This window comes from Chroicocephalus ridibundus, chromosome 4 (genome assembly GCF_963924245.1).
Source record: "Chroicocephalus ridibundus chromosome 4, bChrRid1.1, whole genome shotgun sequence".
NCBI classification, from domain to species: Eukaryota; Metazoa; Chordata; class Aves; order Charadriiformes; family Laridae; genus Chroicocephalus; species Chroicocephalus ridibundus.
This window is the reverse complement of record NC_086287.1, coordinates 2,358,208-2,371,892: the sequence shown is the minus strand read 5'-3', so window position 1 is coordinate 2,371,892 and position 13,685 is coordinate 2,358,208. Positions and strand designations below refer to the sequence as shown.

Below are 13,685 nucleotides of genomic sequence, written 5' to 3'. Positions count from 1 at the left end.
GCCCTGACATTTCTGCTCCGCGGTGTCAGTTTTACAGCCGGCCCCGGGTGACCCCGCGCCGTCCCCGTCCCCCGTCCCCTGTCCCCATCCCTTCTCCGCTGTCCCCCTCCGCGTCCCCCGCGGTGTCACCCCGCTGCCCCCTTCTCCCGGTCCCCCGGGAAGCTCCTCACACTGTGACCCCCCCGGCCCCGGCCCGGTCCCCCCGGTCCCCCCTCGGCCCCGCCCCGCCCCTCCCCGGGGCCGCCCCGCCCGGGCAAGAGGCGCCGCCGCCGCCGCCACCGCCGGGACCGGAGCGGGCACAGCCCGGGGCGCGACAGCACCGGACAGACCCTGTCACCGCCACCGTCACCGCCACCCACACCGCGGGTGGGTGCTGGGGGGGTGCGCGGGTGGGTGCTTTTTGCGGGGGGGGGGTGTGGGGGGGTGCGGTGTGTGTGTGCGTGCACCGGGGGGGACGGGAGCAGCGGGATCCGGGCCGGGGGGGTGCGCACACGTGTGGCCACGCGTGGGGGGGCGTGTTTCGAGGGAGGGGGGGGGAGTATCTGCGTGTGTGCGTGGGGACATGTGTGTCCGTGTGCGTGTGTGCGCACCTATGTGTGCCCGCGCGCGTGTGTGTACATACGTGTGTGTGCGCGTGTGCACGCATGTCCGTGTGTGTGTCTGTGCCCCTGTGCATGTCTGTGCCCCCGTGCACGCGTGTCCGTGTGCCTGTCTGTGTCCATGTGCGTGTCTGCGTCCCCGTGCACACGTGTCCGTGTGTGTGTCTGTGTCCATGTGCGTGTCTGCGTCCATGTGCGTGTCTGCGCCCCCATGCACGCGTGTCCGTGTGCGTGTCTGTGCCCCCGTGCACACGTGTCCGTGTGTGTGTCTGTGTCCCTGTGCGTGTCTGCGCCCCCGTGCACACGTGTCCACATGTGTGTCTGTGTCCCTGTGCATGTCTGCGCCCCCGTGCACGCGTGTTCGTGTGCGTGTCTGTGTCCCTGTGCGTGTCTGTGCCCCCGTGCATGCGTGTCCGTGTGCGTGTCTGTGTCCGTGTGCATGTCTGTGCCCCCATGCACGCGTGTCCACGTGTGTGTCTGTGTCCCTGTGTGTGTCTGTGCCCCCGTGCACACGTGTCCGTGTGTGTGTCTGTGTCCCTGCGCGTGTCTGCGCCCCCGTGCACGCGTGTCCGTGTGCCTGTCTGTGCCCCTGTGCGTGTCTGCGCCCCCGTGCATGCGTGTTCATGTGCATGTCTGCGTCCATGTGCGTGTCTGCGCCCCCGTGCACGCGTGTTCATGTGCATGTCTGTGTCCCGGTGCGTGTCTGCGCCCCCGTGCACGCGTGTCCGTGTGCGTGTCTGTGTCCCTGTGCATGTCTGTGCCCCTGTGCACGCGTGTTCGTGTGCATGTCTGCGTCCATGTGCGTGTCTGCACCCCCGTGCACGTGTGTCCGTGTGCATGTCTGCATCCATGTGCATGTCTGCACCCGTCTGCACGCGTGTCCGTGTGCGTGTCTGTGTCCCTGTGCGTGTCTGCGCCCCCATGCACACGTGTCCGTGTGCGTGTCTGTGTCCGTGTGCGTGTCTGTGCCCCCGTGCACGCGTGTCCGTGTGCGTGTCTCTGTCCCTGTGCATGTCTGCGCCCCCATGCACGCGTGTCCGTGTGCGTGTCTGTGTCCCTGTGCATGTCTGCGCCCCCATGCACACGTGTCCGTGTGCGTGTCTGTGTCCCTGTGCATGTCTGCGCCCCCATGCACGCGTGTTCATGTGCGTGTCTGTGTCCCTGTGCATGTCTGCGCCCCCGTGCACGCGTGTCCGTGTGCGTGTCTGTGTCCCTGCGCGTGTCTGCGCCCCCGTGCACGCGTGTCTGTGCGCGCCCACGCGTGCACAGGGCAGTGTGGTGCTGCAGGTGTGTGGGGCCCGGGGCGGGGAGGGGGGGACACGACGGACGCTGCTGGCGGCTCTGTGCCCGCTGGTGACAGTGACGGTGACAGTGACAGTGACGCCGGGGGCAGCTGGAGCTAAGCCGGGGGACGTGCGGCCTGGCAGCTCCGCCATGCTGGGGAGAGGGGGGACGGGGCGGGGGGGGCCATGTCCGGCCTGGCCAGCGTGGGGACGGGGACAGGGGGACGGGGACATCCCGGCACACTGAGCCACCGCCCCAGCTGCAGCGGCGTGTCCCCGTGGCCTCACTACTGTCCCTCGCTGTCCCTGGGGACGGGGACAAGGCCAGGGGTGCAGGGCGAGGGTGCCAGCGCCTGGCGCGAGGTGCCTGTTTGTGTCCCCCCCCCCACACGCCCCGGCCGCGGAGGGGACAATGGGGCTCTGTGGCGCCCGCCGTGTCCGCCACCTAATCCGGGGCACGGGGCCGGGGGCCGGGCACCCCGGGGTGGCGCGGAGGGGCGGGGGGGGGGGGGGGTTTAAAGGCCAGAGCCGACCCGTGTCCCCTGTGCCAGGCGTCCCCGAGCCCTCGTCCCCTGCGTGCTCCCAGGCCACGGCTCCCACCCCAAGGTACCCGGGGCAGGCGCGGGGGACATGGCTGTCCTAGCGTGGGGACAGAGGGGACACAGGGTGGTCCCCAGGCTGCGGCGGGAGGGGGCGTGGGTGGACGCAGACCTGCCGGGACCCCTGTGGCTGCCCCATGTCTGGGTCTTGGGGGGGGCCTTCTGGTGGGCAAGGGACGGAGCCATGTGTCCCCTAACCCTGTCACTGGGTCCTGGCCACCCCATGGGGACACTGTCCCTGTGTCCCCTGGGGTTTCCCCCCCCCACCACCGTGGGCCTGGGAGAGCCGGGATGGGTGGCACCGCTCAGCTCCGTGCCTCAGTTTCCCTCCATGCCCGGGTCCGGGCTGGGAGCGGGGGCACCCCATGGTGGAAGGGAGGGAAGGGGGGACAGGGGAGGACACGGTGGGGACAAGGATGCCCCGGATGGTGGGGTCCGTGTCCCCAGGGCACCTTGGCACCCCGGGGCAGGGGTTGCCCCCCGTTGTGCTGAGCTGGTGTGGGATTACGTTCGTTAATCCCCGCTGGGGCTCAGCCGGAGCCACCAGGGTCACCGGGGCTGGCACCGAGGGGACAACCTGGGGTCACCGGGATTGGCACCGAGGGCTGGGGTGTCCCCAAGTGGGGCTGGGGACAGGGCTCCCCGGCTCTGGGTGGGGGTGGCCCGGGGGGTGGCGGGTCCCCGGGGAGCCCTGCTGACTGTGCCTGTCCCTCTCTTGCAGCCCCCTCGGTCACCAGGATGGTGAGTGGCCCCCGGGTGACAGGGTGGGGAGGTCCGGAGTCGGGGGGAGGTTGGTGGCCCATCCCGGCGGGGCACAAGCCCCGGTGAGCCCCGGCAGTGCCGGGCACCCACGTGGTGCCCACCCGCCGCGTGACCCCGTGGGGACAAGGGGACGCTTTGTCCGGGAGCTGGCGGCCCCGGCGGCTGGCACTGCCCCGTGTCCCCGAGGCGGTGGCTCTGGGCCCGGCACCCGCAGCCCCCCGGCACCCTGACACCCCCCCACCCACGCGTGGGCGCTGGCACCCTCAGCCCCTCTGCCCCCTGCCAGCCCCTCACCCCCATGGCTGCCCCACGGCTGGCTACTAACCCACGGCTGCCCCATCGCCCCCCTGCCAACACTTACCCCCGTGGCTGTCCCATGTCCCCAGTGCCAGCACCCTACACCCACCCAGCATCTGCCCCATGCCGGCCCCATACCAGCCCCTTAGCCCCATGCCAGCCCCATGCCAGCCCCATACCAACCCCATACTAGCCCCTTAGCCCCACGCCAGCCCCATACAAGCCCCATACTAGCCCCTTAGGCCAATGCCAGCCCCATACCAACCCATTAGCCCCATGCCAGCCCTGTGCCAGCCCCATACCATTCCCTTATCCCCATACCAGCCCCATACCACCCCCTAAACCCCATGTCAGCCCCATGCCAGCCCCATGCCAACCCATTAGCCCCATGCCAGCCTTGTGCCAGCCCCATACCAGTCTCTTAGCCCCATGCCAGCCCCTTACCTCTCTGCCAGCCCTATGCCAGACCCATACCAGCCCCATGCCAACCCATTAGCCCCATGCCAGCCCCATAGCAGTCCCTTATCCCTATATCAGCCCCATGCCAGCCCCTTAGCCCCATGCCAGCCCTGTGCCAGTCCCATACCAACCCTTTGCCAGCCCCATACCAGCCCTGTACCAGCCCCTTAGCCCCACGCAAGCCCCACGCAAGCCCCACACCAGCCCCATGCCAGTCCCTTAGCTCCGTACCAGCCCCATGCCAGCCCAATATGAGCCCCTAAGCCCTATACCAGCCCCTTAGCCCCATGCCAGCCCCATACCAGCCCCATACGAGCCCCATGCCAGCCCCTTAGCCCCATGCCAGCCCCATACCAGCGCCATGCCAGCCCCTTAGCCTCATGCCAGCCCCATGCCAGCCCCATACTAGCCCCATAGCCCCATGTCAGCCCCATGTCAGCCCCATACCAGCCCCTAAGCCCCATGCCAGCCCCATGCAAGCCCCATACTAGCCCCTTAGCCCCATGCCAGCCCCTTAGCCTCATGCCAGCCCCATACTAGCCCGTTAGCCCCATGCCAGTCCCATACGAGCCCCTAAGCCCCACGCCAGCCTCTAAGCCCCATGCCAGCCCCATACCAGCCCCATGCCACCCCCTTAGGCCCATGCCAGCCTCATGCCAGCCCCATACTAGCCCCATAGCCCCATGCCAGCCCCACGCCAGCCCCATACCAGCCCCTAAGCCCCATGCCAGCCCCTTAGCCTCATGCCAGTCCCATACTAGCCCCATGCCAGTCCCATATGAGCCCCTAAGCCCCACGCCAGCCCATGCCAGCCCCATGCCAGCCCCATCCCAGCCCCATGCCACCCCCTTAGGCCCATGCCAGCCTCATGCCAGCCCCATGCCAGCCCCATACTAGCCCCTTAGCCCCCTGCCAGCCCCATGTCTGCCCCGTCAGCTCTCGGTGGCCCAGCCGAGCGCGGAGCGGGCCCCCAGCCCACAGGAGCAGGAGTGGGCAGGTCCCGAGGCGCTGTGCCCGGGCTGGCTGGAGGACGAGGTCCCTGATGGCGAGGTGCCCGAGGACAGCGGGGACCCCGGCTCTGCCACCCACGCCTACGAGCTGCTCCAGAGCGCCCTGCGCCAGGAGGGGCTGCCCCACACGCTGGACCGCTCCGCCGAGCCCCGCACGGGTGGGGGGCACAGGGGGCACGGGGGGCACGGGGCTCGGGGGGCTGGGACTGGGGCGGTGACGAGGGCATCGGGGTGGCAGGGGCAAGGGTGGCACTGGGGGCTCGGTGCCAGGCTGGGGACATGGGGGTGGCAGGGACAGGAATGGCACTGGGGGCTCAGTGCCAGGCTGGGGACATGGGGGTGGCAGGGGCAAGGGTGGCACTGGGGGCTCGGTGCCAGGCTGGGGACACAGGGGTGGCAGGGACAAGAGTGGAGATGGGGCATAGTGCCAGGCTGGGGACACGGGGGTGGCAGGGACAGGAATGGCACTGGGGGCATAAGGCCAGGCTGGGGACATGGGGGTGGCAGGGACAGGAATGGCACTGGGGGCATAAGGCCAGGCTGGGGACATCGGGGTGGCAGGGACAGGGATGGGACTGGGGGCTCAGTGCCAGGCTGTGGACACGGGGGTGACAGGGACAGGAATGGCACTGGGGGCTCGGTGCCAGGCTGGGGACACGGGGGTGGCAGGGGCAAGGGTGGCACTGGGGGCTCGGTGCCAAGGTGGGGACTCACAGTGGCAGGGACAGGGGTGGGGATGGGGGGATGGTGCCAGGCTGGGGACACGGGGGTGGCAGGGACAGGGATGGCGCTGGGGACACAGTGCCAGGCTGGGGACAGGGGGGGTGGCTGGGGGCTGGGGTGCCGGGGACGGGATGGCAACGGGGTCCCCTCGCCTTGCTGGCAGGATTTGGCCCGCTGGACATGACCGTCTGCGTGCTGGGCTCCCCCACCGCCTTCCTGCCCGTCCTGCTGGAGGGTGGCACCCGCTGCCCAGGTGGGTACGGGCCCCCCTCGTCCCCCCCCTCCCCGTACGAGACACCCGTGAACCCACAGCGGGTGCTCCCCACGTCCCACCCCCCCCCGGGGCCAAGGCGTTCCCCCCACCCCCCTGCCCCTGCGTGACCGGGACTGGGAGGGAAACTGAGGCAGGGGACGAGGGTGGCACCAGCCCCACATCTGCAGCTCCATTAACCCCAGTACACACCAGTGCGGGCAGCAAATGCCACCCCAGGGTGTTGGGGCAGCCCCAGCATCGCTCCCCCCGCCCCGTGCTCCCTCCCTGGGCGGGTGCCCCTTTTGTGTGTCCCCCGCCGTGGGTCGGTGACGATGGTGACCCGCAGGTGCCATGGTGCTGTGCCTGTCCCCTGCCTGGGCCAGCCGGGTGCCCTCGGAGACGTCCCCGGGAGCCTGGTCCCTGCTGCTCTCCCGGGGGGTCTCCTTCCAGGCTGGGGGCCACAGCACCCTGGAGACCTTCGCTCCCCCCCGCCGGGCCAACTACGTGACTGGCACCTTCGCGACGGGTGGCCCCGAGAGTGGCTGGGTGGGCGAGCTGGCCCGCGACCTCGACTGCCCCACGGGGGGGTCGGTGCCGCTCGCCCACCGGCTGGAGGACACGCTGGTCACCCGCTGGGTGCTGGCGGCCCGCGCCGCTCTGCCCGTGCCCCCCACCTTGGCATTCGTCCTGGGGGCGGGGGTTGACCTGCCGGCCGAGCCGGTGGCCCCCGGGGTGAGGGTGGTGCGGCTGGAGGACCCCCAGGGCCAGGAGAGCCTGGTGCAGGAGGAGGTGGGCGCCTTCCTGGGGGGCACCGCCATGGAGCCCTACAGCCAGGTGGGCATGGTGGGGGGGCATGGCGGGGGTGGGCAGGGACATGTGGGGCACAGCTGGGGTGTCGGGGGGAGGGTCATGGGCGTGGGAGGGTGGGGGCACCCATGGGGCACAAGGGTGGGGGGCACCTGTGGGCATTCAGGGGGACCTGTGAGTCACACGCCGGTGGGACGTCACCGGTGGCACGGGGTGATAACCGTAGCCGGGTGGTGGGGTGGCAGGGGGTGGCACGTGTGGGTGGCGGTGGGTGGCCATGGTGTGTGGGGTGACATGGGGGGGGTGTGCAGGTAGTGGGGTGGCACAGGGTGACGTGGAGGTGGCACGGTGGTGCGTGCAGGTGGTGGGGTGGCACGTGTGGGTGGTGGTGGGTGGCCATGGTGTGGGGTGACACAGGGGTGCCCACAGGTGGTGGGGTGGCAGGGGGTGGCATGGTGGTCCATGCGGGTGGTGGGGTGGCACGGGGTGGCACGGGGTGGCATGGGTAGGCGGTGGTGGGTGGCCACGGTTTGGGGTGACACAGGGGTGCGTGCAGGTGGTGGGGTGGCACGGGGTGGCAGAGGGTGACACGGTGGTACATGCAGGTGGTGGGGTGGCGTGTGTAGGTGACAGGGGGGTGGCCACGGTGGGGGGGGTGACATCGGGGTGCCCGCAGGTGGTGGTGCGGCCGGCGGGGTGGCGGTGGCGGGGGACGGGCGCCCGCAGCACCCACGGGAAGGCGGAGGGGGCGGCGGTGGCGCAGGCGGTGGGTGCCCGGCTCCGCGGGCTGCGGGAGGAGGACAGCGTCCTGCTGGAGGCCCTGGTGCCCACCGCCCGCCTGCCCGCGCCCCCCCCACGTAAGACCCCCGCCCTCGGGTGCCCACCGCCCTGGGATGGGAGGGAAGGGGCCCCCCCGGGCTCCTTTGGGTCCCCGCGGCTGTGCTGGCCACGTGTCCATTCCCTAGGGTGGCTGGGTGGGTGGCCATGGGGGCAACCAAACTCCTGGGCTCCTGGGGCAGGGCGTGCAGGTGGCCAACCCGGACACCCAAAGTCCCCTGGGGTGGGGGAGAAGGTCACCCTGGACCTCCAGAGTCCCCTGGGGTAGGGGGAAGGTGGCCACCCTGGACCTCCAGAGTCCCTTGGGGTGGGGGGAAGGTGGCCACCCTGGACCCTCATGGTCCCTGGGGTGGGGGAGAAGGTCACCCTGGACCCCCAGAGTCCCCTGGGTGGGCGGGAAGGTCACCCCGGCCCCCCAGAGTCCCCTGGGGCAGAGGGAAGGTGGCCACTCTGGACCCTCACGGTCCCCTGGGTTGGGGGAGAAGGTCACCCTTGGACCCCACAGTCTCCTGGGGTGGGGGGGAATGTCACCCTGCCCCCCCCGAGTCCCCTGGGGTAAGGGTGGGGGGAAAGTGGCCGTCCTGGACCCCCGAGGTCCCCTGGGACAGGGCAGGGTGGTGGTGGAGTGACCACCTTTGACCCCCTACATCCCCGTGGGGCTGGGGGGTGACAGTGGCCGTGCTGGTCCGCCGGGGTTGGAGTTGGCCGGGGCCACCGCGGTGCCACAGGGGGTCCCAAAAGCCCACGAGGTGGTGGTGGTGGGGGGGTGTCGGGCAGGGACCCCTGTCCCCAGGCGGCGGCCGTGCCTGCCCTGTCCCTCGCCCCCCAGGCAGCCCAGCCCCACGGCTGCCGGTGGCCCTGCGCATCTGCACCCTGGTCTGCAGGTCCTGGGGGGACCGGCCCCAGCTCTGCCAGGTACGGCCCCGCTCGCCCCGGCCTCCTCCCCTCCGCCAGCACCCCCACCCTGGGGTGGTGGCACCTGTCCCCATGCCCTGGTGGCCATGCTTATCCCCAGGCTACGGTGGCCATCCGTTTCCCCATGCCCTGGTGGCCATGCGTGTCCCCAAGCTATGGTGGCCATCCGTGTCCCCATGCCCTCTGGTGGCCATGCGTGTCCCCATGCCCTGGTGGCCCTGTGTGTCCCCAAGCTATGGTAGCCACCCATGTTCCCGTGCCCTCTGGTGGCCATGTGTGTCCCCAAGCTATGGTAGCCACCCATGTTCCCGTGCCCTCTGGTGGCCATGTGTGTCCCCGTGCCCTGGTGGCCATCCATGTCCCCATGCCCCCATGCCCCCGTGGCCCTGTATGTTCCCAAGCTATGGTGGCCATCCATGTCCCCATGCCCTGGTGGCCCTGTGTGTCCCCGAGCTGTGGTGGCCATCCATATCCCCATGCCCTGGTGGCCATGCACGTCCCCATGCCCTCCCTGGTGGCCCTGTGTGTCCCCAGGCTACGGTAGTAGCCCATGTCCCCATGCCTTGGATAGCTGTGTCCCCAGTCTAAGGGTGGCAGCCCATGTCCCCAGGCTATGGTGGCCGTCCATGTCCCCATGCCCTGGTGGCAGCCCATGTCCCCATGCCCTGGTGGCTGTCCATGTCCCCGTGCACTGGTGGCAGCCAGTGTCCCCAGGCTATGGTGACCATCCATGTCCCCATGCCCTGGTGGCCCTGTGTGTCCCCAAGCTGTGGTGGCCAATCCTGTCCCCATGACCTGGTGCTAGCCCATGTCCCTGGGCTATGGTGACCATCCGCGTCCCTGTGCCCCAGTGGCAGCCCATATCCCCACGCTACGGTGACCATCTGTGTCCCCACGCCCTGGTGGCAGCCCACATCCCCAGGCACCGGGGTGGCAGCCGGTGTCCCCATGCCCGCGTTGGCGTGTCCCCGCAGGTGGCGTGCGGCGTGGGGCGCGCGGAGGCACCGGTGCGGCACGGGGCGGCGCTGCCCCAGGGCCTGGACTCCAGCCTGCAGCAGTGGGGGGTGGTGGCCTCCGGCCAGCGGCAGGCACTGGCCACGCGACTGCGGGGGGCTGCCGAGGCCGCCATGGCTGCCCTCCTGGCTGCCGAAGCCGAGCTGAGCCCCCAGCAGCGCGGCGGCGCCCGCGCCCACACCGACCTCCTGGGTGAGCAGGGGTGGGGGGGCCACCACCCGTCCCCACGGCGGTGGCACTGTCCCCGCTCTGCTGAGCGCACTGTCCCCGTCCCCAGGCGTGGACTTCTTGCTGGCGTGCGTGGATGACGCCCTGGAGCTGGTGGCCCTGTCGGCCAACAGCCAGCGGTGCCTGGAGACCTGCCTGCTGGCCGAGGCCATGGGGCGCGCCGTGGGGGAGCCCCACGGCGACCTGCCCCGCCTGCTGGCCGAGGCCCTGCTGCACCGGGCGCAGTGTCACCTGGTCGAGGGCAAGGACATCCTCCTCATCGGGGCCGGCGGCGTCAGCAAGAGCTTTGTCTGGGAGGCGGCCCGTGACTACGGCCTGAGGGTGAGGAGGCTTTGCCATCAGTAGGTTTCAGAGTGAACGCCGGGCACCACCCTGTCGCACCGCAGCAGTGCCCACGCCTCGGCGCGGTCCCTCCACCCAGTGGGTGGGGAGGGTGGCACGGCCCCGGTGCCGGGGGCGGGCACCCCGTTGTGTCCCCTCCCGGCCGCCGTGACACCCTCCCCCCGCCCCCCGCATGGGGCCGCAGATCCACCTGGTGGAGTCGGACCCCCAGCACTTCGCGGCGGGGCTGGTAGAGACCTTCCTGCCCTACGACAGCCGGGAGCACCGGCGGGACGAGGAGCACGCGGAGCGGGTGACGGAGCTGGTGCGCTCCCGGGGGCTGCGGCCCCACGCTTGCCTCTCTTACTGGGACGACTGCGTGGTACTGGCCGCGCTGGTGTGCCAGCGCTTGGGGCTACGAGGCAGCTCGCCCGCCGCCGTCCGGGTAGCCAAGCAGAAGAGCCGGACCCACCAACACCTTCAACGGTGCCGCCGGGGCCGCCCGCCGCCCGCCGCCTTCGCCGTGCCCTGCCGCCGCTTGCGGAGCCACGGGGACGTGGAAAGGGCGGCCGGCGCCGTCCCTTTCCCCGCCGTGGCCAAACTGGAATTCGGAGCCGGTGGGGTGGGGGTGCGCTTGGTGGAAAACCCCGGGCAGTGCCACGCGCACGCCGCCCGCCTTTGGCGAGACCTGCGGGACGACGCCGACCACCCGGGCATCGGCTTGGGTTGGGGCAACGCCATGCTGCTGATGGAGTACGTGCCGGGCACCGAGCACGACGTGGATTTGGTGGTCTTCCAAGGGAGGCTTTTGGGTGCCTGGGTGTCCGACAACGGTCCCACCCGCCTGCCGGCTTTTTTGGAGACGGCTGCCTGCTTGCCCTCCTGCTTGCCCACCGACCGGCAAGCCCAACTGGTGCGGGCCGCCCTGCAGTGCTGCCTGGCCTGCGGGCTACGGGACGGCGTCTTCAACGTGGAGCTCAAACTGGCCCCCAGCGGCCCCCGCCTGCTGGAGATCAACCCCCGCATGGGGGGGTTCTACCTCCGCGACTGGATCCGGGAGGTCTACGGCCCCGATTTGCTGCTGGCCGCCGTCTTGGTAGCCTTGGGGCTACCCCCGGTGCTGCCCGCTCGCCCGTTGCCCCGTGCCCATTTGGCGGGGGTGATGTGCCTGGGTTCGGAGCACGGGGTGGCCCTGGGGGGGAAGGACGGCGGGGGCGGCGGGGGGCTGGCGGCGCTGAGGGGGCTGCAGGAGAGGGGCTTGGTGCGTCTCAACCGGCTCTTCGAGGAGCCGGCGGGGGCCGGGGAGTACGAGGAGCCCTGCCTGAGCGTGGCGTGCCAGGGGGCAACGCGGGCCGAGGCTTGCCTGCGCCTGCTGGGGCTCTGCCAGGCGCTGGGCATCGACTCGCCCCGTTACCCCGTCGAGCATTTCTTATCCCATTTTAAATAGCCCCGGGCAAGCAGCGGGGGGGGGGGGGGGGGCAAAGTTGGGGGGGGTGGGCACGGGCATCCACTCCGCCGGCCTGACAAACTCCTCCCGCAGCCCCGCCGCCCCCGTCCCTGGCACCCCCGACCCCCCCATGGCATCTCCCTGGCACCCCCTCCCGTGAAATCTCGCTGCTGCCCTGGATCCCAATCCCCTGCCGACATCCCGTCGCCTGGCATCCCTCCTTCTCCCCTGATATTCCATCCCCTGGCATCCCTCCTTCTTCCCTGGCATCCCATCCCCTGGCATCCCCCACCTCCATCCTGGCATCCCATCCCCTGGCATTCCCCCTGCTGCCCTGGATCCCAAACCCCTGCTGACATCCCATCCCCTGGCATCCCTCCTTCTCCCCTGGTATTCCATCCCCTGGCATCCCTCCGACTCCCCTGGCATCCCATCCCCTGGCATCCCATCCCCTGACATCCCATCCCCTGGCACCCCCCACCTCCATCCTGGCATCCCATCCCCTGGCATCCCTCCTTCTCCCCTGGTATTCCATCCCCTGGCATCCCTCCGACTGCTCTGGCATCCCAATCCCCCGCCGACATCCCATCCCCTGGCATCCCCCCCACCATCCTGGCATCCCATCCCCTGGCATCCCCCCCCCTCTCCTGCCACCCCATCCACTGGCATCCCCCGCCTCCATCCTGGCATCCCATCTCCTGGCATCCCCCCTGCCCTGCCGCCACATCCCCTGGCATCCTCCCCTTCATCCTGGCATCCCATCCCCTGCTTCCCTGGCACCACATCCCTTGGCATCCCCTGCTGTCCTGCCATCCCATGTCCTGGCATCCTCCCACTCCCCTGCCACCCCGCCTCTGCCATCCTGGCATCCCATCCCCTGGCATCCCCCCATTACCCTGGCACCTTATATCCTGCCACCCCATTCCCCGGTATTCCCCCCCCCGCCCCATCCTGCGACTCCAACCCCTGGCATCCCCCCCTGTCTTGGCATCCCATCCCCTGGCATCCCCCCACTCCCCTGGCACCCCATCCCCTGGCATCCCCCCTATTCCCATGGCATCCCCTCCCCTGGCATCCCCACTACTCTCCTGGCACCCCATTCCCTGGCATCCCCCCTATTCCCATGGCATCCCATCCCCTGGCATCCCCCCTATTCCCATGGCACCCCCATCCCCTGGCATCCCCCCTATTCCCATGGCATCCCCTCCCCTGGCATCCCCCCTTCTCCCCTGGCACCCCCATCCCCTGGCATCTCCCCTATTCCCATGGCATCCCCTCCCCTGGCATGCCCCCTACTCTCCTGGCACCCCATTCCCTGGTATCCCCCCCCGGAGCTGGCGCCCCATCCCCTGGCATCCCCCCACTCCCCTGGCACCCCATCCCGTGCTCCCAACATCCCCCCGCCTCCCCTGGAATCCCCCCTCCCACCCCCCCGTACCCCCATCCCTGGGCTCCCCGTGCCCCCTGCCCTGGCACCCCCACACCCTGTCCCCAGCGTCCCCTGTCCCTGCAGCTGGGGGGGCGGGGGGGGGGGGTCCTGGTGTCCCTACCATGCCAGGGGACAGACAGGGTCCCCCGTTAACGAACCTTTGCTAACGAGGGGTGAGGGCAGCCCCCCCCCCCCCGAGGCACCCGGGTCACCCCACCAGTGCGGCGGGGGCAGCCTGGGGTGTGCTGGCACCCGCCGGTGTGGGGAGACCCTACAATAACACACCTTTGGGGGGAGACCCTACAATAACAAACCACAATGGGGAGACCCTACAATAACAAACCTTCGGGGGGGAGACCCTACAATAACAAACCACAATGGGGAGACCCTACAATAACAAACCTTCGGGGGGGAGACCCTGCAATAACAAAACTCCATAGGGAGACCCTACAATAACAAACCAGTGTGGGGAGACCCTACAATAACAAAACTTTGTGGCAAGACCCTACAATAACACACCTTTGTGGGGAGACCCTACAATAACACACCTTTGGGGGGAGACCCTATGATAACAACACGAACGGGGAGGCCCTAAAATAACAAACCACAATGGGGAGACAATAACAAAACTCCATAGGGAGACCCTACAATAACAAACCACAATGGGGAGACCCTACAATAACACACTTTTGTGGGGAGACC

General features: G+C 69.9%; 1 protein-coding gene across 3 annotated transcripts; it reads left to right on the top strand.

The window, feature by feature from the left end:
• Positions 1 to 253: 253 nt before the first annotated feature.
• On the top strand, positions 254 to 12,488 carry CARNS1 (carnosine synthase 1). 3 transcript variants are annotated; one of them, XM_063334297.1, is made up of 11 exons: positions 254 to 366; positions 2,434 to 2,488; positions 3,203 to 3,222; positions 4,916 to 5,167; positions 5,896 to 5,985; positions 6,332 to 6,819; positions 7,469 to 7,649; positions 8,459 to 8,544; positions 9,519 to 9,750; positions 9,836 to 10,107; positions 10,313 to 12,488. In XM_063334297.1, the coding sequence occupies exons 5-11, from the start codon at positions 5,913 to 5,915 to the stop codon at positions 11,552 to 11,554; spliced, it is 2,574 nt and encodes an 857-aa protein (XP_063190367.1). In that variant the 5' UTR covers positions 254 to 366; positions 2,434 to 2,488; positions 3,203 to 3,222; positions 4,916 to 5,167; positions 5,896 to 5,912; the 3' UTR covers positions 11,555 to 12,488. The 3 variants fall into 3 exon arrangements, with proteins under 3 accessions (XP_063190367.1, XP_063190365.1, XP_063190364.1); XM_063334294.1 differs by having other exon boundaries at positions 339 to 366; positions 4,936 to 5,167; XM_063334295.1 differs by lacking the exon at positions 2,434 to 2,488 and having other exon boundaries at positions 293 to 366; positions 4,936 to 5,167.
• Positions 12,489 to 13,685: the final 1,197 nt, after the last annotated feature.

What these genes read in the sequence shown, in the direction of transcription:
- CARNS1 (XM_063334295.1), top strand. An exon ending in GGGTGGCACCCGCTGCCCAG is followed by an intron (nt 5,986 to 6,331) that starts GTGGGTACGGGC and finishes GGTGACCCGCAG; the next exon opens with GTGCCATGGTGCTGTGCCTG. An exon ending in CCTGCCCGCGCCCCCCCCAC is followed by an intron (nt 7,650 to 8,458) that starts GTAAGACCCCCG and finishes CTCGCCCCCCAG; the next exon opens with GCAGCCCAGCCCCACGGCTG.